Source organism: Notolepis coatsorum (genome assembly GCF_963971535.1).
Source record: "Notolepis coatsorum genome assembly, chromosome: 20".
Classification (NCBI taxonomy): Eukaryota; Metazoa; Chordata; class Actinopteri; order Aulopiformes; family Paralepididae; genus Notolepis; species Notolepis coatsorum.
The window spans coordinates 31,543,663-31,565,804 of NC_140184.1; the positions used below are offsets into that span (position 1 = coordinate 31,543,663).

At 41.2% G+C, this 22,142-nt stretch overlaps 1 protein-coding gene across 5 annotated transcripts in view; it reads left to right on the forward strand.

Annotated features, from left to right (window-relative positions):
• Positions 1–3,799: 3,799 nt before the first annotated feature.
• uacab (uveal autoantigen with coiled-coil domains and ankyrin repeats b) overlaps positions 3,800–22,142 on the forward strand; it is a 124,567-nt gene continuing 106,224 nt past the window's right edge. For all 5 annotated transcript variants that reach the window (XM_084337615.1, XM_084337616.1, XM_084337617.1 and 2 more), the window contains exon 1: positions 3,800–4,040. In XM_084337615.1, the coding sequence (XP_084193741.1) occupies positions 3,993–4,040 (48 nt within the window). In that variant the 5' untranslated portion in view covers positions 3,800–3,992. The remainder of the gene's footprint in view (positions 4,041–22,142) is intronic.

A 22,142-nucleotide genomic window follows, 5' to 3' on the forward strand; every position in this document is an offset into this window, starting at 1 on the left:
TGGGATGGGAGGAAAATATAGAAAATGGGAGAAAAAGTGGATCCAAAAAAAAAAGCATTGACCTGCTTGTCAAACTTGGAAGGAGGAGTCACGCCAAGGTTTTTAACATGAGGTGGACAGGTTGCCTAGGCTGTTGGAGATCAATTTGATGGTTTTGACTGTATTCAGCTTACAACTTTTTTTTATTATTATTTATTTTGTTTATAAATATATTTTAAGTAAAAATAAAGACTTGCTTGATTGGTGGTACTGGAAGCTAAACAAACATCCAAGGATATGTCAGTTTAATCTCTTTAGCTTCACATGTATCTTACAGTCAGTCTGTGGGACATAGTGAAGATTAATACATTTAATAAATTAAAGAGGATAATGACATCAGAATTAGATCTATGTAATTGTTAGTCATATTGGACCCAAGTGTGGTTTTCAGTTTATCTATTAAGTCAGGGGAAAGAGAAGCAAAAAAGAAATACCATTAGCTTATCAGGGAGGGAATCAATCTGTAAAGACATTAGGCGTTTAATGTACAGTAAGCCCCCAGACTTAATGATCCATGCATTTGCACATTTGTTATGGCAAATGTCAGGCCACTGAATAAATCCTCACTGAATTATTACAAGACAATCAAGTAGCTAAACCATGGCATGCAGATGATGGAAGCTAGTAAATTAGGGTTGTGATTCCCTGGGATGATGTAGGGGCAATATTGCTCAAGGAAATTTCTCTACACTCTTGTATTGATTACATGTCTCACTTCAAAACTTGTTAAGTTGCTCGAGTGGCTTGCTGTCTCACAGCCTTAAAAGTTGGAATAGTTAGGTTCTATTTTGGACTCCTAAGTAATAAATAGGGGGCGACAGTGACTCAGGATAGCAGTCATCTGGTAATCCGGAGGTTCCCGGTTCGATTCCTGCTCCTCCCGGGCCGCATGTCGAAGTGGCCTTGAGCAAGACACCTAACCCCTAATTACTCCTGATGAGCAGGTTGACACCTTGCATGGTTGCCTCCACCCATCGGTGTGTGAGTGAATGTGTAAAATGTGAGGAACAAATTGTAAAGCACTATATAAATTTACCATTTAATGAATAGCCTTTCTAAAAATTAGGCCTATACATTTTTGCCATTATGGCTATCTAAGTCAAAGGTGATCTGGTAGCATACAAAACTGGGAATTGTCATGGAAATACTGTCCTCTTCCTCTGGTCTCGGCCCAGGGCCCAGCTTGAAACCTCACAGATGCAGAGAGGAATCCATGGTAACACTGTTGCTATGGAGTCTTAGAAAGGCAGAGAGTGAATGTGAATTCATACAGTGCAGTAGTGACTGAATGCCAGTAATGTGATGTTAGAGCACAGAGGATACTGATCTGGTTTAAGGCAATTAATTTCATATTCTGATCATTCACCTCTTTGTTGTTGTTTGCAAACAAAACAACACACAATCACTAAGATTGTTGATCATGCAGACAAATGAAGACATTTGGATTCATCTTTGTTTTACGGTTTAACATAAGACTTGTTTTATAAATGTGTATTGATAACATAGTGCTGTAATTAAATGTTCTAATAAATATCCATGATCAAGTTCAACAACATGTGCTTTTATTTTGATATTCCTTAATTCCATGTTGAAATTACGCAATACATTAAGTGTGGGGTCGCCAAAAAAAATCCAAAATTAAATGGGGTTGTGGTATACACTACCCAGTTGCCCACAATTTTGTTAAAGTCAAGTTTCAAAGTATATTAGTAGGCCTATATTTGGGGGTTCCATTTGCTTCACAGCTGTGCCTCAAAATGATTTTATTTAGATTAATGACGAAATTAGATAGAATAATTCAAAGGATTACATGTATAGTAAATGTGTGTAAATGTTTTTGAATGTTCTGTACACATATTTCTCTCCCCAAACTGCATACTGCACCTTTAACCCTTTGAGGTATACAATAGACCCTTTTCACAGCAGCCATTTTGACACGTCATTACAGGGTATACACAAGTGTAACTAATAACATTATGGCCCTGTTCCATTTAGGTGGGCCAGGGCCCTGGTATTGTACATGCTGTCTCACTGGAAATGGCTGTGACACAACAAGCGTGGACCATAATTAACATTATTAATTACACCTGTGTTTACCCTGCGATGACATGTCAAAATGGCCACTGTGAAAAGGATGTGATTATAATTTGAGAAGTGAACATTCTAATAATGATGTAACAATGGCTTCTGGTTGTTGAAAGCTGAAATCTGGCTCCCCTGTTGTTTGGGAACATATCAAGGTCTGGGACAGAAACCAGAAGGGGGCATAATTCTCCTACTGCTCTTTTACCTACTCTGGTCGAATTCTCCATAAACAAGGCCATGAATGAATGAATGAATGAATGAATGAATGAATGAATGAATGAATGAAAACTTTATTTAACAGATTGCAGAATGGGTACAATACAGTACGGCTCAATACATACAATTGTTAAGGGGATGCAGACCTGAAAAAGACGTTTGTCTTGTTTCCATCAGGGTCCCCCATTTTCAATTCATATAGACATTTATGACATACACAACATACATGACATTTATGGCATAGGGACATATAGGTATTTAGTACTGATACATTTGTGACATAAACGGTATTCAAATATACAGTACTGTTACCCCTAGATCCTGACAGAGTATATACATATGATGGGGAGGGGACTGTACATTAGGAGGGGGTGGGTGGGTGGGTGGGAGAGAAATATCCATACGGCGGGGAGGGAATATGTACATGCGGTGGGGAGGAGACTGTCTATTAGGAGGTGGTGGGGGTTATTGAATTAATATAAAGTTTAGCCTATGGTTTTCCCACCCCACCCACCTCCAATATACAGCCCCCCCCCCCCCCACTCAACCCCACCCCACCTACCCTCCTCCAATGTACAGTTTCTACGTCAAATGTATATACTCTCTTTTCTGGACTCTTTTTGTATCACAAACAGTACTGTATTTGCAAATCTGGTATGTCATAAATGTATAGATGTAGCAGTACTGTCTATCTGTATGTCGTGTATGTCATATATATATGTTATGATGAATTGAAAATGGGGGACCCTGATGTAAACAAGACGAAAGTCTTTCTCTGGTCTGCATCCCCTTAACAATTGTATGTATTGAGCTGTACTGTACTGTACCCATTCTGCAATCTGTTAATAAAGTTTTTCAATCAATCAATCAATCAATCAATCAATCAATCAATCAATCAATCAATCAATGGTCTTTCTTGAACCTATAATACAATTATTGTATTCTATGATTACACATTATGGCTGCACTGTAGATGAGGCCTATATTCCTTGCCTTCCCCGCCCTTCTCAGATTGCGGGACGGTTTTCTTTTCAGACGTCTTTCCTTTCAACAATAAAAATAATACGTATTTCCCTTAAGGTAAATGTGACGTCATGCCGCTCAGGTTGTCCTGTGCTATGGTAGATCAAGATGCTAGATCCCACGGCCCAGAAGAAATGTTTACATTTATTTTTAATTTGTAGGTAGTGGGAGTGGTTACGGTTGGGTTAGTGTTAGGGGATAGGTTTATCAACAACTTTTAAGGTTAAATTTATGAATGACGACGTGCCGCTTTGGAGCTTGGCCACAACCCGACGACCCAATAAAACGCCGATGACCCCGTGTGATCTAGCATCAAGCCCCTACGCCGACCGACCTCCTCCGAACTCCGAAGTAGGAAGTCCCGCCCCCTGTTACAGTTAATTTGCTTAAAGCGAATACTGGGCATATTGCGCTTTCATTGGTTTAGACGGTTGCCAATCGATAAAGTAGGACCAGTTTGTGGTTAGTTAGGCATCAGGTGAAACTTGTCCAGTGCCGAGGGTAAAAGTTATTATCGTAGTCTGAAATTTTGTTAAAAGTGCTAGACGACATTATTGTAGAACCCTTTCGGGTTTATATACATTAAGTTGTTTAATAATAATAGGCTATCTAGAAATAATCAAGTCACAATGAAGAGCCTCAAGTATCGACTGAAAAAGCATGAAGTTACCCTCACAGTAAGTTGAATTATGGCCTTTTTTAATAGATCTGATATGCGAATAACTTTACAAACTAAATGTGTACTGCTTCTGCCCAGTGTTGTGGCGATGTTGTGAGTAGGATGTCGGACTTGTATACACAATAGCCTAACCATAGAGTTCTGGGAGCCTAGTACTGACCTAGTGGTCGCCAGCAAACACGTTATCCGACATGTTCACACGGTTTGCGTCTATGAAACAAAACCATCTATTGAAACACAAATAATTCACATGGCCAGGCAGCTTAGCCTGTACGGAGGTATATTGCTCCCAGAGTTGCATTTCATGACAACATCTATCGTTATAAGGTGGTCAGGTGCGGTTCACTCCAGCGCTTCACAAAAGTGTGCTTGAAAAAAAATCTGTGCAACAAAGTAACCATTCTCCGCCACGTAGATTGACTCGTGTTATTTGAGTGTTATTCATTTGTAAACTTGATCATTAAAATGGTTAGCCTAACCATGCTGCTCTTAACAAAATACTATCACATTCCATGCTTTGCTTTTACAAACTGTGATTTAATACCACCAGCAGACAATGCCATCCACCTTGCACTTTCAGCATTCAATGTTGATGGAAGGCTGCATGTATTGTACTGAATGAATGAAAAACTTTATTTAACAGATTGCAGAATGGGTACAATACAGTACGGCTCAATTCATACAATTGTTAAGGGGATGCAGACCAGAGAAAGACGTTTGTCTTGTTTACATCAGGGTCCCCCATTTTCAATTTATAGTAAATGCACAGCAAGTGCATTGTCCACTCCATGTGTTGCATACATATATCACTGTTTGACTCATAGTGGGCTAGCCCATAAGCTTTGAAAATCACTGATAACCTTGGCATGCAATGATACCACAATACATTTTTCTCCAATCAACTGTAGTCTGTGAGCATTGCTAATGAATGAATGAATGAATGAAAACTTTATTTAACAGATTGCAGAATGGGTACAATACAGTACGGCTCAATACATACAATTGTTAAGGGGATGCAGACCTGAGAAAGACGTTTGTCTTGTTTCCATCAGGGTCCCCCATTTTCAATTCATATAGACATATATGACATACATGACATACAGATAGTGAATTACCAGATTTGCAAATACAGTACTGTTTGTGATACAGAAGGAGTCAAGAAAAGGGAGTATATACATTTGACGTAGAAACTGTACATAACATAATTCATGACCATTACAATTTTACAGTTGAACATAAGCAGTGGGTGTTTGGCAGCGAGGTCCCAGTGAATAACCACAAGAAAGGAAGACACACAAAAGCCGTTTCAGTAATTAAAACGTGCTTTTTATTTTATTTCGGGAGCTTAGATGCAATGATGCCAGTAACTAGTTACTCTAATCTGATTACTTTTTCAGTAAATAGTAATTATCTAACTTACTTACTTTTTACAAGCCAGTAATCTGATTACAGTTACTTTTCCAAGTGGCTGTGCGTTACTATTTAGTTACTATCTCATAATGCTGATGATAAGAGAGCCAGGGGTACAGTCAGCTAGACCGGAGATGGGACGTGCGCTCGCGCACGCACGCACGCACATAGCCACACACATGTTTACGTTTATAGCTGATTTTAGAATGGCTTCAGCATGAAGTTAAATCAACTATCCAGGTCGTTTTATAGTGTAATTGGGCTACTTGAGAGAGAGTGAGAGAGAGATTCATGTTACGCGCGACTTGTGGAGTACGCACTGAGTCCGTGAGGTAGGATATACAGTAGGGCTGTGAGGTAGGATATACAGTAGGGCTGTGAGGTAGGATATACAGTAGGGCTGTGAGGTAGGCTATACTGTAGGGCTGTGAGGTAGGATATACAGTAGGGCTGTGAGGTAGGCTATACTGTAGGGCTGGGAGGTAGGCTATACTGTGTAGGGCTAGGAGGTATGCTATACTGTAGGGCTGTGAGGTAGGCTATACTGTAGGGCTGGGAGGTAGGCTATACTGTGTAGGGCTAGGAGGTATGCTATACTGTAGGGCTGTGAGGTAGGCTGTACTGTTGGGCTGTTATAGGCTATACTGTTGGCCTGGGAGGTAGGCTATACTGTAGGGCTGTGAGGTAGGATATACTGTAGCGTAGCCCCACCAGTAGGGCTGGGAGGAGGTAGGCTATACTGTAGAGCTGGGAGAGGTAGGCTATACAGTAGGGCTCGGAGGTAGACTATACTATAGGGCTGTGAAGTAGGATATACTGTAGCCCCCAGTAGGGCTGGTAGGTAGCCCTATACCAGGGCTATTCAACTAAATTGTTCAGGGGGCCACATTGTCAGAAACCCAAGGGGCCAGGGGCCGGACTCCCACGGCGCCTCCCCGTGCTATGAATATATGTACACTTGACACAACACGCAACCACATTTTCACAACTTTTATTTAACTACATTGCAAAAGTAGTATACTTTTCAAAAAAAGTGCTTCATTTATGTGCCACATCTGCAACATCTCCTGCAAAAAGTGCTTCATTTATGACTGTGCAACAACTGCAACATCTCCTCTTCAACATTTCAATATAAAAATAAAATAAAAAACAAACAAGTGCATGATGTGCATCTGAACATTCTAACATCAACACTTGAACAAAAAAACACATTTATAGTGCAGCTGAGCTTATGAAAAAGTGCTTCATGTCTGTGCAACAACAGCAAATCACAGCATCTTATTAGCACTTATTGTCCACTCTTAACTCTCAAACATCAGGGGGGTGGGGGGCAGACAGGCCTAGCCTACATACACACAGGGGTGTAGCTCCAGATTCTGGGCCCCATGAAAGAATTTATTTGTAGGCCCCCAGTGAATGCGAGCGCGTGTAAGCGCGCGAGCAGAATTTTCTTTGGCAATTTTTTTATTGATGAAAACGCATAATATGGTTTTTACCTATACATTCGGATCAGCAGTTCAGCACCTGCACTGTTGGTGGGTGAGCCTAGTAAAGGATGTCGCATTGCGTTCATCTTCAATGAATGGACCAATGCAATAGTCTACCAAAGCCCCCCCTCTCTCTCTATATATCTCACACACACACACACACACACACACACACACACACACACACACACACACACACACACACACACACACACACACACACACACACACACACACACACACACTTCAGAAACAAACATAGTATCAATGAGAGCATCAATAATACACATGAGTGATGTCTAGTAAAAAAAAAAATTTGGGCCCCCCCCCCCAGTGCTGGGCCCTTGGAATCATCCTAAGCTACCCCCCCCCCCCCCCCCAGCTACGCCCCTGCATACACACATCTAATGAGAGCGATTGCACTTCTTTGACTGGGCAATGGCAGAGAAAGAGGGGTCATAGGAAGTGAGGGCTACCCGCAAACAGTGATGCAAATGCTCATTTGTCAAGGAGGCACGGTTGCTTGTTTTAATGGCATTCATGTGAGAGAAACTGGATTCACAGGTGTATGTTGAGCCAAACATTGTTAGCACAGATATTGCCAGCGTTTTTATTTTGGGGAATGTCTTGACATGAATACACTTTATCCAAAATGTTGTGGTGGATTCATTCTCAAGTGCCTGCTTCAGAGCAGATGATGCTTGCATGTCAATTATTTCAAGTAGCAGGAGACCTTCATCAATGTGAAGTGATGCAAGGAACTCTTGTCCTTTTGTGGAAATAGCAGCTACATTGGCAAATGGGTTGCTCACAAAATGCATCAATTCTCTGGGCATGTCAAATTCATCAAATTGACTTGCAAAGTTTTCCCTCAATTTATCAATGAAATCTGTCATTAATTGAGTGACTTTTGGCTAAATTGTGCGTGTTAACGTTGACATGAAAAGAAAAAAGTAAAAAAAAAAAAAAAAAAAAAAAAAAGTTTTATTATCATGTAATCTTTGGCGGGCCGGTCAGAATCATCCCGCGGGCCGGATCTGGCCCGCGGGCCGCCAGTTGAATAGCCCTGCCCTATACTGTAGGACTAGGGGGTGGTAGGCTATACTGTAGGGCTAGGAGGTAGGCTATACTGTAGGGCTGGGAGGTAGGCTATACTGTAGGGCTTGGAGGTAGGCTATACTGTAGGGCTGGAAGGAAGGCTATACTGTAGGACTAGGGTAGGCTATAATGTAGGACTAGGTGGTAGGCTATACTGTAGGACTAGGAGGATGGCTATACTGTAGGGCTGGGAGGAAGGCTATACTGTGTAGGACTAGGGTAGGCTATAATGTAGGACTAGGTGCCAGGTGGTAGGCTATACTGTAGGACTAGGAGGATGGCTATACTGTAGGGCTGGGAGGTAGGCTATATGTTTATCCAGTACAAATTACAATGTAATATGTAGGGCTGACCTTCAAAGCTTTTTTTGGCAATTGAAGTTTCGGGGCCGAGCTTTGATTTTAATTCGAAGCTTCGGGGGAAAAAAAAAAAAAAAAAAAAATTATAATTTTTTTTATTTTTTATCTTATGTTGTGGGACTTGTACAGCATTTTGGTAAACTTTGTTGTTTGTAAATGTGCTCTATAAATAAAGTGGATTGGATTCATTAATTAACTAGCCCCTTTCGTGACTGTGACGCAGCCAACAAGGTTTCACTCGGCTGCGCTGCCTGGGTGCAGTGGGGCTGCTCTCACAGCCAACGACATGACATTACTAGGGATGCCCCGATCGATCGGCCACCGATCGCTATCGGCCGATAATCAGTATAAATATGCGATCGGTGAATTCCGATAATGAGTCATATTCGCCGATCGCGGAAACCGATCAAGCGGAGATCTCACTCGCTGTCTGTCTCAGACACACAGGACCTGCAAACTGCTGCTGCTCCTCCTCCCTTGCCCCGCCGCACCCGTGTACAGTTTGTAAACACAGAGGGCTGAGAGGAGGCTCCTCTGCTTGAGTCTAACGTGAGCTAACATTAGCTACCTAGCTATCGTTACTGTTTAAACAAAATGACCCAGTCAACTATTCACTTTTAGTAGGCATTGTCTAACGGTATTTAGCCAGCTAGCTACTGATAGCCCCTGATATCAACAAATGCTCCAGCAAGTCTAGTAGTGCATGTTGATACCTCCGTTAGCTCACGTTAGCTAGCGCACGTTAGTTCACTGTTTAAAACGAAATGTCCCATTGAACTAAATAGTTCACTGAGGCATTGTCTTAACGTTATATGACCGGCTAGCAGTAGCTACAGATAGCTCCTGATATCAATGTCTTATAACATTGATTCGATGCGTATTCGAGCTGAGGGCTTGCTGAATGTGATTTATACCAATACTAGGGTCCAGCTGCAGCGCCGGAGAATCCTGTCCGTAGCTGGAGGCTACTAGAGTACACACAGACAGTGGAGCTGTTTGCAGATAGCAGATAATACAAGTACAAGTCTAATTATATAATATATATATTTTATAAAAAATAAATTATATAAAATAATTTTTAATTTTTTTTTATCAAAAACGATGAATGAATGAATGAATGAGAACTTTATTTAACAGATTGCAGAATGGGTACAATACAGTACGGCTCAATACATACAATTGTTAAGGGGATGCAGACCTGAGAAAGACGTTTGTCTTGTTTCCATCAGGGTCCCCCATTTTCAATTCATATAGATGAATATCGGTATCGGTATCGGCCGATATGGCTCACGACGATGGGTGATCGGTATCTGTGGCAAAAAACGTGATCGGGGCATCCCTAGACATTACATAATTATGTTGCAACCTTTGTCTATCAAGCAAACAATTATATTGTATTTAATTTATAATTATATCAGACAATGCACCTACAAAAGCAGATGATTACAATTAAATTAGCCAACTTGGTAACACATTAGTCATAGCAGCATAGGCATAGCCTTGTTAATGTTTTGTGTGGCGTCGCCGTCATGTACAACGATACTTACGTTTTTTAGGTGATTTGACAAAGTTGTTGTAGAGTTGTGATATGCCATTTTCTTCTGGCATATCTGGCACTTGGCTTTTTGGGCATTGTCTTTGCATATTTGAAAGTGTAACCACACGTCTGATGACTTCTTCGTCGACATGTCTGCTGCACATGTCCTTGTTGTTTTCAACACAGATAATCTCCACGTGCTTGTTGTAGAGAGGTGGAGTCGAGGCGCCGCTTACTTTCGTTTCATTGGAATGGAGGCGCAAGATTTTGGAGGCAAAAAATAAAATAAATATTTTTTTATTTTATTTTTAAACTTCAATTTTTTATGTTCGAAGCTTGTGCCATCGAACGAAGCTTCGAAGTATTTAAGACAGCCCTAGTAATATGGCATATCACATTGTAATTTGTACTGGAACACTAACAGTAATTACTGTCAAATAAATATATGGCCCAGACCCTACACCAAGTAACCTTTTCTGAATAAATAAATATGATTGCCTTACATTATGGAATTCTTAAAAAGTGAGAATTATTCATATTTAATTTCTAAAAGCAGCAGAGATTATAGTATTGTGATAACATGCCCCATACTGCGTCAAGGTGTATTGGAACTGGTTATTTTATTTAGCAATAATTTATGAAAAAAGTAATGGTGGCCATTTCTAGATGTGACTTCAGTCTATTTATCACTGTAGAAATTGGATTTCAAAACACAAGCAATGCTGCACATTAAAGAAAAAAAAAGTGTGACAACTAGGCCCGATCTCCCATACTTGCCAGGCCTAGAGGCATGCAAACTTGCAAAGGTATGTTTTATATTAGGTGAAAGTATATGGCCTTAACATATTGCAGAATGGGTACAATACAGTACAGCTCAATACAAACAACTGCTAAGAGGATGAAGACCAGAAAAATACTTTCGTCTTGTTTACATCAGGGTCCTCCAGTCATCACCACTCATTCAATTTCGGACGGTCTTGAAGTGTGTCTATAGTATAGTAGTTCTTTGTTGGTTCTCTGGCTCTCTCTCAGACAGTTAAACTTATTCAAGAATAACATGAAGAATAAATACTGTATTTACAACGACAGCCTTGCAAAGGTTGCCTGTATGCACTATTGTCAAAACTATTGTCAAAATCTATGATGAATTGAAAATGGGGGACCCTGATGTAAACAAGACTAACATCTTTCTCTGGTCTGCATCCCCTTAACAATTGTGTGTATTGAGCTGTACTGTACTGTCTGTACCCATTCTGCAATCTGTTAATAAAGTTTTCAATCAATCAGGGATTGGCAAGGAAACCAGGGCAAGGTTCTGGCTCAAGCTTCTTTTAATAAATAATAATGCAGGACCTGTTCAGAGGTCTTTAATTGGCATGCAATTATCCTCAATGTTAGCGATTAGCACACACACACACACCGGAACACACACGCATGCATTGTTTTTTGTAGGATCGCCGATGCGATTAGTCTCTGCGCTTAACCCATCCCGCCGTCCTTCCCCCCAAGGGCAGCCGGGAGCAGACGGGCGTCGGCGAGGGCCGCGCCCGGGGACCAATCCAAGTGCTCCTGCCCGTCTTCGTCAAGGACGCCACAGCGTTAGCGATTTGTTGTTGTGCATGTTTTTCCATTGGGTTTATCTTATCGGGGGGGGGGAAACCCTTGCGAGCACGGGGAGAACATGCAAACTCCACACAGAAAGGCCTGGGAGATACCCCACCTGGGTACCTGGCATCATTGAAACCTGGTCCCCAAGCGGGAATCGAACCCTGGACCTTCTTGCTGTGAGGCGACAGTGTTAACCACTACACCTTAGACCCCTGACCATGTCCATTTCATCTGGTTTAGGTTCATTACATTTCATTGAATTGCATTACATTAAATTTGAGCTTAAAAGCTTGGAGCTTTAGGTGTACAAGTGAAAACTGTTTATTTTGGACTTGGAGATCCATTCGATATCGGGGTCTGTAAACTACTACGTATACTGGCTACTGGCTACACACTAGACTAGAGTATGAAAAGAAACACACCTTTCCCTCTTTGAAACATCTCCCCAACAATAGCATTCAATGCAAAAGCCCCTAGACTGACAGTCCTCAACAAGCTGTGAAATATTAGCCTTCTAGTTCAGAGAGAGACTGGCACAAACCAACATTTGGAATGTTAACAATAGCTGAATCATGTCCAAACCACATTCATATGAGGATATCTTCTTCCACTCCTTGTGCAATGTATTTTTTGTCCACATTCCAAGTTTATCTTTTTCTGTCTCTCTCCCCCCCTCTCTTATTCTGAGATTTCAGGGGCTTTTCTTTGGGTCTGTGTGGAGTAAAGGTAGTCCTAAAGCTCCTTTCTCAGTCTGACATACATGATTCATTTCAATGTCAATATCAATAGATCTAACATGATAGCTGGGCCTCTTGGGTGTGATGTTATTTAGGTAGTAAAACTACGTACTGTACCTTTTTTAAGGAATATAACAACCCTGTCCACTACATCTGATGCTACATTTGGACAGTTCTTGTTAAGTTGTTACTGTTAAAATTCATAACGTGACAAATTTGTATATGAGGGGACGGGCGTTTTTTTGCAGATGATGTGATTTGCCTGAGGTGGGGTCTGCACAACACCCGGACACACACCACCAGTTCCTTATTCTGCTCACACAACGGCCTTTCTACCAAAAACACAATTCTGAAAACAAAATACATCTATTGCACATACTAGCTATGAAAAGTTGATTTAGTTCTAACATTTCCACAACAATGCATGTGGTAACGCGTAAATCCGAGGCAGAGAAATTAATAGTGCAGAGGAAAGCAGCTCTGTTGCTGACACTGTCTGTATGCAAGCAGTGCTGCGGGGCAGCCGTCACACTGGCAGTGTGTCACAAGGCTCCGATCAGATGGATGTGAAGACTGTGGTAGGGCTGTAATAAAGAGGCTCAGATAGATGTGAAGACTGTGGTAGGGTTGTAATAAAGAGGCTCAGATAGATGTGAAGACTAGTAGGGCTGTAATAAAGAGGCTCGGATAGATGTGAAGACTAGTTGGACGTTGATTTGCATAATTAATAATGCTTCAAATTCATGGGTCTGTGCGTTCTTCCTCGAAATCGAACAAGTCGCTCAAAGGAGGTCGGACTCATTGTGACTTTGCCAAAACTGAAAGTGAGAAAATACATTGCAAAGGTTATATGAGGTAGGTTGTAGACTATTGACCATTATTTTACTGAATCAAATGGTATTGGAATTATATGGCTGCCTTGGCTGGGATTGTATGGTATCCTGGTTAAGTCTGAGGTTTCCACCCCTGTCCTGAATGGTGGGTGTAAACTGTAAAGTGGTCAGTCACTAACCATATGCAAATGCATACAAATAAAGTGCACTGCACATCACAAGACAACAAATCCAATTGACCTATCTCGAACCCTGCCCTCTTTTCTTCATCCTCTAATCACAACTGTTGCTTCCCTCAGAAAAACATTGTGATTGGATGATCAAGAAAAGAGGGCGGGGCAATATTTGAGGCAGCCAGAGAGACGACCAATTCTTCTTACCTAAATGCTGTGCAGAAAGCTATGAACCGTAAAAACACTAGGTCATTGCAAGACTCCTTGTGACATGCAGTTGGTGTAAACATACACTAGGCTACCCCTGTTAGGAAGAATAAACAACTATGTTTACATGATACTAGCAAATATTATCTTTGACTCGGGTACATTTAGCTGAAATGTTCTGATATTTCAGAACGTTTTGAAGGTTGCAAGATTTATCTCAAGAGCTTTAAATGTTCTGCTCCCTTTTTGATAGGAAGGAACACGTTATTTGAATATTGATTCTCTGTTTGGGTGTGTGACCTTCTATTCCAGTGCATTTCTGTCTTGTTGGAGGTTGTTATGAAAGGCTACATGGTATTTGACAGGTAATGGACCAGCCAGTGTTGAGATTCATGGATTATTGAATGAAGTGCAGTTGCATTCAATGTACCACATGTCCACACCTCAGACAGGCATGTTGCCGTTCAGTTTGCCACAGACCTCTAAATCGGCCTCAATCTTCAAAGTCAACTCGCTTTGAAAATCTCTAATCACTGGTTTGCCTTGGAATGAAATCGGTTTTCTGCGTGACTGGTGTGGGTTGTACACATACTGTATGATATAGACGTTTCACTGGAATTCTGTTGCTAGCGAACAGGAAATGAACAGGACTATTAGGGATGCACAATATATATCCGTGACCATATCGGTATTGGGTAATTATTTTCATGTATTGGTCCGATGAGCAAAACTGGGCCGATGTGAACCATTGGCCATAAAATATATGTTATCAATTATTGACCAAATCTTCATATCGGTGCAACACTACCATCTGTACTATGTGAGACGTATTCTGGAAAGTTTTTGCAATGCTTTACACCTACATTACCTGGAGGCATCTTGCAGCTTTGCATACCAACAGTTTGTTTAACCTTTCGGATTTGGTATTCTGGTTTGAGTTCTACCAAACTTAAATTTGTTCTACTACAAGAAGATTAGACTATCCACTTGCAACGAAGTCATGATGCAATACATTTTTTTAATTCTTTTTTATTTGTATGTATTCCTTGTCCGATGGAAGCAACACGTTGTGGTTGGAGGATCAAGAAAAGTGGGCAGGGCTTGAGATGGGTCAATAGAAAGTGTTGTGAGATAGCCCACATGACTCATCTTTCTTATAAATATGATTGGTGCATGAGATGTAGGAGATGATGGGAATCTAATTATGTAATGGGATTCCTTGCTTACCCACACCTAACTGCAACCCAGTAACAAGGGAAGGGAGAGGGAGTCTTATTCTTACACGAGTTACATCGCGAACATGTGTCATAAACACGATTACTTATTGATCTGAGAACATCATGATGACTGAATTTGTTTTACCGGTCTTCTCGACCAAAGGCTGCCTTTCTGTTATCTTCTACAAGTTACCAAAGATGTTTTAAAAGACTGGATAAATGCTCCATGGCTCCCTTCTCCCTCTCAACGAGGGGCAGAGTGCACTGCTGTGAAGGAAGGGTGCGCTGCATTTACAATATAAGACTAAATGAGAACAACATGGCATGAGGCACAATAATAGTTTTATCTTGTGTTCATGATCGTGGGAAGCCAAAATTTGAATTGAAATTAAACAATTGATTAATCACCCAGCCCTAAGCTAACGATAATGTCAAAGGCTATGTTCTTGTACTTTTTATGGATCTATATATTATGCACATTCAATCCCAAATTAAGTCGATCAGGGATTTACCTTGCCAGGGGCTTTAATATTATAATTGTATGGAGCTATTGCTAAGCTAACTGCCTAACGGCTGGCATTAGCTGCCCCTCAACACAGTGAAACTGCTTTTTTGTCTAGCTACATGCTTGCAGGGTGGGGGGGGGTCACCTTGAATACAACACAAGATACCAGAGGGGTTAATGAATGCTTCGAATACTAACAAATGCAAGGTATGGATGACACATGGCCTGCTAGCAAGTAGCAACTTAGCAAGTGTAACCAAACTATTGTAACCGAGCTGATTTGAACCTGGGACCATAGGATCTACAGGTGGCTGCACTAACCAGCTGAGCTGAAGGGTCTGACCAGTTAGCAGGTGCTGGCTGACTGCGTCCCACTCATCTGTAGTCTACAGTCGTCCTCCCCCCGAGAAGTGTGTCCTCGCATGTTCTTTCGTCCATGTGTGCACTTTCCCGGGGGTTAAGGCACTAGGATCCCACCCCCATTGCTACATGAACCTGGATACTAGGGCTGACCTTCGATATTTTTTTTGGAATTCGAAGCTTCGGGGCCGAGATTCGATTTTAAATCGATTTTATTTTTAATTTTTTTTATGTTGTGGGACTTGTACAGCACTTTGTTCAACTTTGTCAGTGCTGTAAAGTTTAAACCTTTTTAAATCTTAGACAAACTAAATACTTTGCTTTCATGAAATATTGTCGTCATTTGAGGCTTTATAAAAGAAGCACAATGAACACAAATCTGTCAGTGCCTAGTCCGACCTAATCTAAATAACAAACCGCATTGATTGTTGTAGTTAACAAAGAGAGGCAGAGTTGATTTTGCAAATAAAAATAAAAAATGCATATATATATATATATTTTTTTTTTATCGATTTTTATTTTCATATTCGAATCCCATGCCCATCGAACGAAGCTTCGAAGTATTTAAGACAGCCCTACTGGATACAGATTCATTTCACAGGGCAGTGAGATCTCACCGCTGTCATATAACTCAAGTGAACCTGGACCTCCTGGGACCATAGGATCCACAGGCAGCCACACTAACCAGCAACTAAAGGGTCAGACCCGTTAGCAGGTGCTGGTTGACTGCGACCGACTCATCAGTAGTTTACACAATGTTCACATAACATTGTGTTCAATGTTACTTACTCCTTTGCATGAGATGCACCAAAATAAAAAAAAAAGTTGTCATATGACTGTAATGTACAACCCTTGTTTCTGTCATCTACCATGTAAAATGTGTGGAAGTAATGTCAAAGTAGGGAGATTGCTAAAGGACCACCCCAACTTTTTAGGAAATTTGCCATCTGCCCCAGAGTCGCGACAAGAAGATGGGTATCCTTCTCATCTCCATGTGTGCAGTACAGAGAGGGAGACCTGCAGCATGCTAGCTAGTTTACACAGCGACTGGAAGTACACTTTACAAAAACTCCAAACCCGTCTTATTTACATGACTTGTGTATTCACCACATGTAGAAATAACAGCCTCAGCCTGTTCAACCGGCTCAGCCTCCCTTCTTGTCCGCTCCGCTTCCAGAACCTTCCTCCTCTGTTCCTCATTCTGGTTCAAATAGATACAGTTCTGGATCTAATTCATTAATCATCACCTTCCTCTCTTACAAAGTCGTCCATGATTAGCAGTCTTCTTGTAGATTAGCTCGTCATATTGGTAGGGCTGTGCGATATGGACAAAATATCACAATATGGGGAATTTCATATCAATAACGATATAGCTTATATCACATTATTAGTACATGGCGTTTTCACATTCGCCGAAATGCTTGCTTGTGATTGGTCAACAGCCCCCCGACAGCGGTCATTATTTTTCAATAATGACCGCTGTTTTTTCAATAATGACCGCAGTGCGCAGCTGTTGGCAATCAAGCCCACATCAGTGCAGCAAATCAGACACACCTGCCGCGCACTGACAGCGGAGTGTCAGCGGAGCCAGAACAGAGCTGGCTGCCCGCGATAATAATAATCACTTTATTTGGGCTGACAGAGCCACAGAACAACTGCGATTTGTCAAATGAATTAGGTATATTGTTAGTAAGTTAGCCATGTAATAAGCGGGATAATGTATAGCCTACTCGGTCATTGTCGCAAAATAATTGACCTTCACTGACGTTTAAAACACCTCGCCGAAGCGGCTCGGTATTTTAAACTATGTGTCGGTCAATTATTTTGCGACAATGACCTCGTAGCTATACATTATCCCTTACATATAGTACGTCATTTGTAAAATACTGTGACGGAGCGGCTCAATGCACACACACCACACACTCCCCGCCCCCTTCTGTAAGTACTTCAGAAACCTTGCTATTATCCCTCTTTCCTTTACTGTTTCAGTAGCGCAAGGGTGCTAAACGTGTTATCAAGTGTGTAAATAAATAAATAAACAGAATTTTTTGGTTTCAATCACACTTAGTTTTAACTTCACGTGAAGGAGAGAAAGAAGGCTCTAGAGGCGACACGACACATTATACAACGATAGCGGAGGATTCTGAAATATTTCCGATTAAACCTGCAGCAGCGAAAGCTGGACTGGAGAGGAGCTCAGAGCACCAGTCCAGACCAGCAACAGTATGTTTGACTGGAGAGGAGCTCAGAGCACCAGTCCAGACCAGCAACTGTATGTTTGACTGGAGAGGAGCTCAGAGCACCAGTCCAGACCAGCAACAGTATGTTTGACTGGAGAGGAGCTCAGAGCACCAGTCCAGACCAGCAACAGTACAGTATGTTTGCACGATGTGTTAACCTCACCGTATACGTCCCGGCATGCCCACCGGCAGAACGCACAAAGTCACGGCACTTTGCGAGCATCTAGCGGCTCGGGGCTGCATTCTTCATATAAATTACTGTTCGAGAGGGCTATTTGTTGCCGTTCGAACGCCACCACACTCGACCACATCCGTGCCTCGGTTCTCGAGTTACATGGCGATTATGTCAGGTGAGCTTCTTTTTACGCGGCCCGTAAAGATGACCACCCCCGACTCCTGGCTCTCCAGATCATCCGCTGATGGCGAAAATGATTGGTCAGCATTGTAGACAGTGAGTGTAGCTTTCCAATGATACCCCACGTGGGGGGTGTGAATAAGGGATCTAGGTGAAAGTTGATGAGAAAAAAACAGGAGTGAATCACTTTTTGAATGAATGGATGAGGAAATGGATTTTGGGGAGCTTTTTCTTTTTGGCACACGGTTTACCCGGATCTCTCTCAAAGACTAATTTCTGAACGAATTTGTATACAATTTGGACCTGTACTACATAAGACTTCAGGCTATGGATCCACTGTGTTTTACAGCTTACCGGTATACCTATTTTTCTGGGATATTGCAACCACTACAGAAAAATGTTAGTACTCAAGTAGAGCTGCCGCGGTATTGATTATTTCCTTACCGCACAAATTTGCAAAATATTTCCTACCGCCGCGGTTATTGCACACAAAAAAAAAAAAAAAAAAGTTTGAATGCATTTTTTTTTTTAGTAGTAGTCTACTCTTTATAGCATATAGCCTGCCTCTAGTCTAAATGTCTATTTTTAGAGGATGACTTTGCAGCATGAATATTGTTTGGGATTCGGCAAGCACGCATTAGTTATTGAAAGTGAAACACGGATTCGAAGTTTACCCTCTGGTCGTGCGCCGTTCACTCGGTGTCGCGGGCAGGGGTGGTTACCCCTAACCCCCCCGACCCTTTCTTATTATTATTACTATAAAGTTACTACTTTATAATAAAGGCATTCGTTTTGTGGCATTAACATTATATAGTTATACGTTCAATAACATCAGCGTATTTACCGGACAATAGCAAGGCAAGCAATACTCTATTCATATCTCAGTTCCTTTCTTTGCTCAGAGCGTGCCGAGTTGTCCCATTCTGCGGTCTGTTAATAAAGTTTTCAATCAGACAAGTGTATAGAACGAAGGGCTTTTATTATAACATTCGTTGCAGACAGTAAAATCATTATGTCTCGTTTAGTACTCCTTAGGAGCGATCGTAGTCCACTCCGGCGGAGAGTTAAAGCTAACGTTATTAGCCGTGTTGTGATGATCTGACATTCAGGAAGTAAAAACCTAATACTCGCTTGCCGATTGGTGGTAACACACTGCATGACGCTACAACGTGTGACGCGACTCTCTTCTGACCAATCAGTGGTCTGCAATGTTTCACGTGACTTTTCTGGTACCCAATAGGGTCGCTTGGAACCTCGAGAGAGGAGTAGGGTATATCTGCAGAGCCGCAAGCCCAACGAGAGGAGGATAATTTATTATTATTATTATAAAAAACAGCGGTGACGCGGTATTCAGCCTACTCTGCGGTGGCCGTGATGTAACAGCGATACCGCGGTAATGCGGTAATCGCGGCAGCTCTATACTCAAGTTCAACTAAAGTTCAGACCTCTGTTATTTTATTTCATTAGCTCTAAAAGTGAATTTCCTTTTTTGCATTAGTAACTTCAGAATGTTATCTTTCAAAAGAGACCAGGGTTATGCATGTGCTATAAGTATAAAGCTAGGCTTTGCAAAAAATGTATGCAGTCCTCCAAGTTCAATAAAAGAAATTGCCACTTTTCTCGGTGCCTGTTAATAAGGCTGCAGCTCCCTTGGCCCGTCTGTCAATGAACCAATAGAAAAGTGACAGAAGGTATTTGGTAGTTGGTTTATTTTTCAATTGGAACCTAACGTCAACTGTGTCTGGCCAACAAATTGATACTAATTATTGAAAATTATTTTAAAAACGGACATAGATGGACAGACACAGCGGATCAATGTAGCCGTATAACATTAAAGACCAAAGTAAGCGGTAAGCACTCTACAGATATTGAGCGTAATTTTGGAAAATGTTGTGTCATTGACATTGTTGTCATGAGTTAATTTGTCATGGGAAATTGGCAACCCTAGCGCACACACACGTGCAACACACAGAAAACATCTCACCTCAGTATCTCTTTCTACTGCAGTTTTCACTTTTTTTGCAAAACAAATCATTTCCACGGATTTGATTTCAGGAGAAAACGGTGCTTTTTCAATGTATGTGATGTATAGATTGGGGAGAGATGACCACAGCTAAAATGGTAGATCGAAATGTGCATGGAAGCAGGAGACGGTGATAGAACGGTGACCAGTGGATGAATTGGCAATAATCCACTTTATAAAGTAAAATCGGATGAAACTGAATAATACCACAGCTTGAGTAGAGTGAAAACAAATGACTGACAAGCTTTTAAAAGCTAAAGTAAATAAAAACATATGGTACAACTGAAAGCTAAATATTGTGTTCTCTCCTCCAATGGTCCACGAAAGCAGATTGATGCATTTATATTCAATAAAAACATGATGCAGGTGCCAATACTGGTCTCTGCATTTGCTTAAAAGGTTGAGACCTTGTTCTACACGTGGTAAATATACTAAATACACAAGTCACACAGCATGTAAATAAGACTGTTTTGGGAGTTGTTGAAAAATATTTTGTTACTTTTGACAGTAGGCTAACGGTCCGTATCCACTTCCAGTCATTGTGTAAATTAGCTAGTGCGCTGCAGGTCTCAATAGCATTCTTCTAGTTTTCATTTGTATAGGCCATCTTATCTCTACACATGAATCTGTGTCTTATGGAGGTGACTGTAGCATGAGCTACAAAGCTGGTAGTACAGACCGGAAGATGCAAGCTTCAGTGGGTACATACAGACCAGGATGTCTGAGAATGCTGCATCTATAGTGAGGCTCGGAGTTGTGATTGAAATCTCTTTGTACCATTTCTTTGATTGGCTTTGAGACGGCTTGTGACGTCTTCATCGAGGGAACGTTTTGGACCCCTAGCCCTATTTCCTACCAGCACATTCCATGCTGTTCTTCAGACTGGATAGTGGATACCCGCAGCTCCTGCTAGTTAGCCACAAAACCAATGTAAAATAATAGGGATTGATGCATTTCTATTCAATAAAAACACGATGCACAAATTACAATATAATGACATGTTTTATGTCTTTAACTTTGAATACTTACTGGCATGGTTCTATATTGTTTCAAATAGTCTACTTTCCTTTACTTTTTATTACTGCTGCAAAATTATAAGAATATAATAAAAAAATATATATATTTATTATCATGGACAACGGTATAGTAAAACATGCAATATGATTCACAATATTAAAGGGAATTGTACTTATTTTCTTTGCATGATTATAAAAATTTTCTAATGGAATGGAATAGAAATACATTATTCATCCCGAGGGAAATTTGGCACTACAAATCGCTCACAGTAAACATTTAGGGAGACCAAACAAGTCACGAATGAAGAATAAAAATACCCAGCTCCGGACCGGGATATACATTTCCTATGTTATGTTTATACATTCTAATATAAAATATACAGAAGTCTACAGTAAGTGTAATATTGAATATTGTAAAATATACAGAAGTCTACAGTAAGTGTAATATTGAATAGTGTTGTTTTAAAAAGTAAATGTCCAGGAAGATGGTAACTGTCACCCTGTGCTCAGTGATGCAGTGAGGCACAGTGATGCATTGTAAAGTCTGATGGCTGTTGGAATGAGGGACTTCCTGTGCCGTTCAATGCTACATCTCAGGAGTCTTAGTCTAGCACTGAACATGCTCCTTCTATCAGCCAAGTCTGTGTATAGTGGGTGGGTGGGGTTGTCCCTGATGGCATGGAGTTTAGCAAGGCTTTTCCTCTCCGCCACCACCGCTAGAGAGTCCAGCTCCACCCCTACCACGTTACTGGCCTTCCTGACCAGCTTTTCCAGCCTGTTTGTGTCCCCTGCTCTCAGTCCACTGCCCCAGCAGGTCACACTTCACAGCGTACAAGAAGGCGCCCGCCACCACCGACTCATAGAACATCCTCAACATCCTTGTACAGACGTTGAAGGATCTCAGCCTTCTGAGGAAGTAGAGTCGGCTCTGGCCC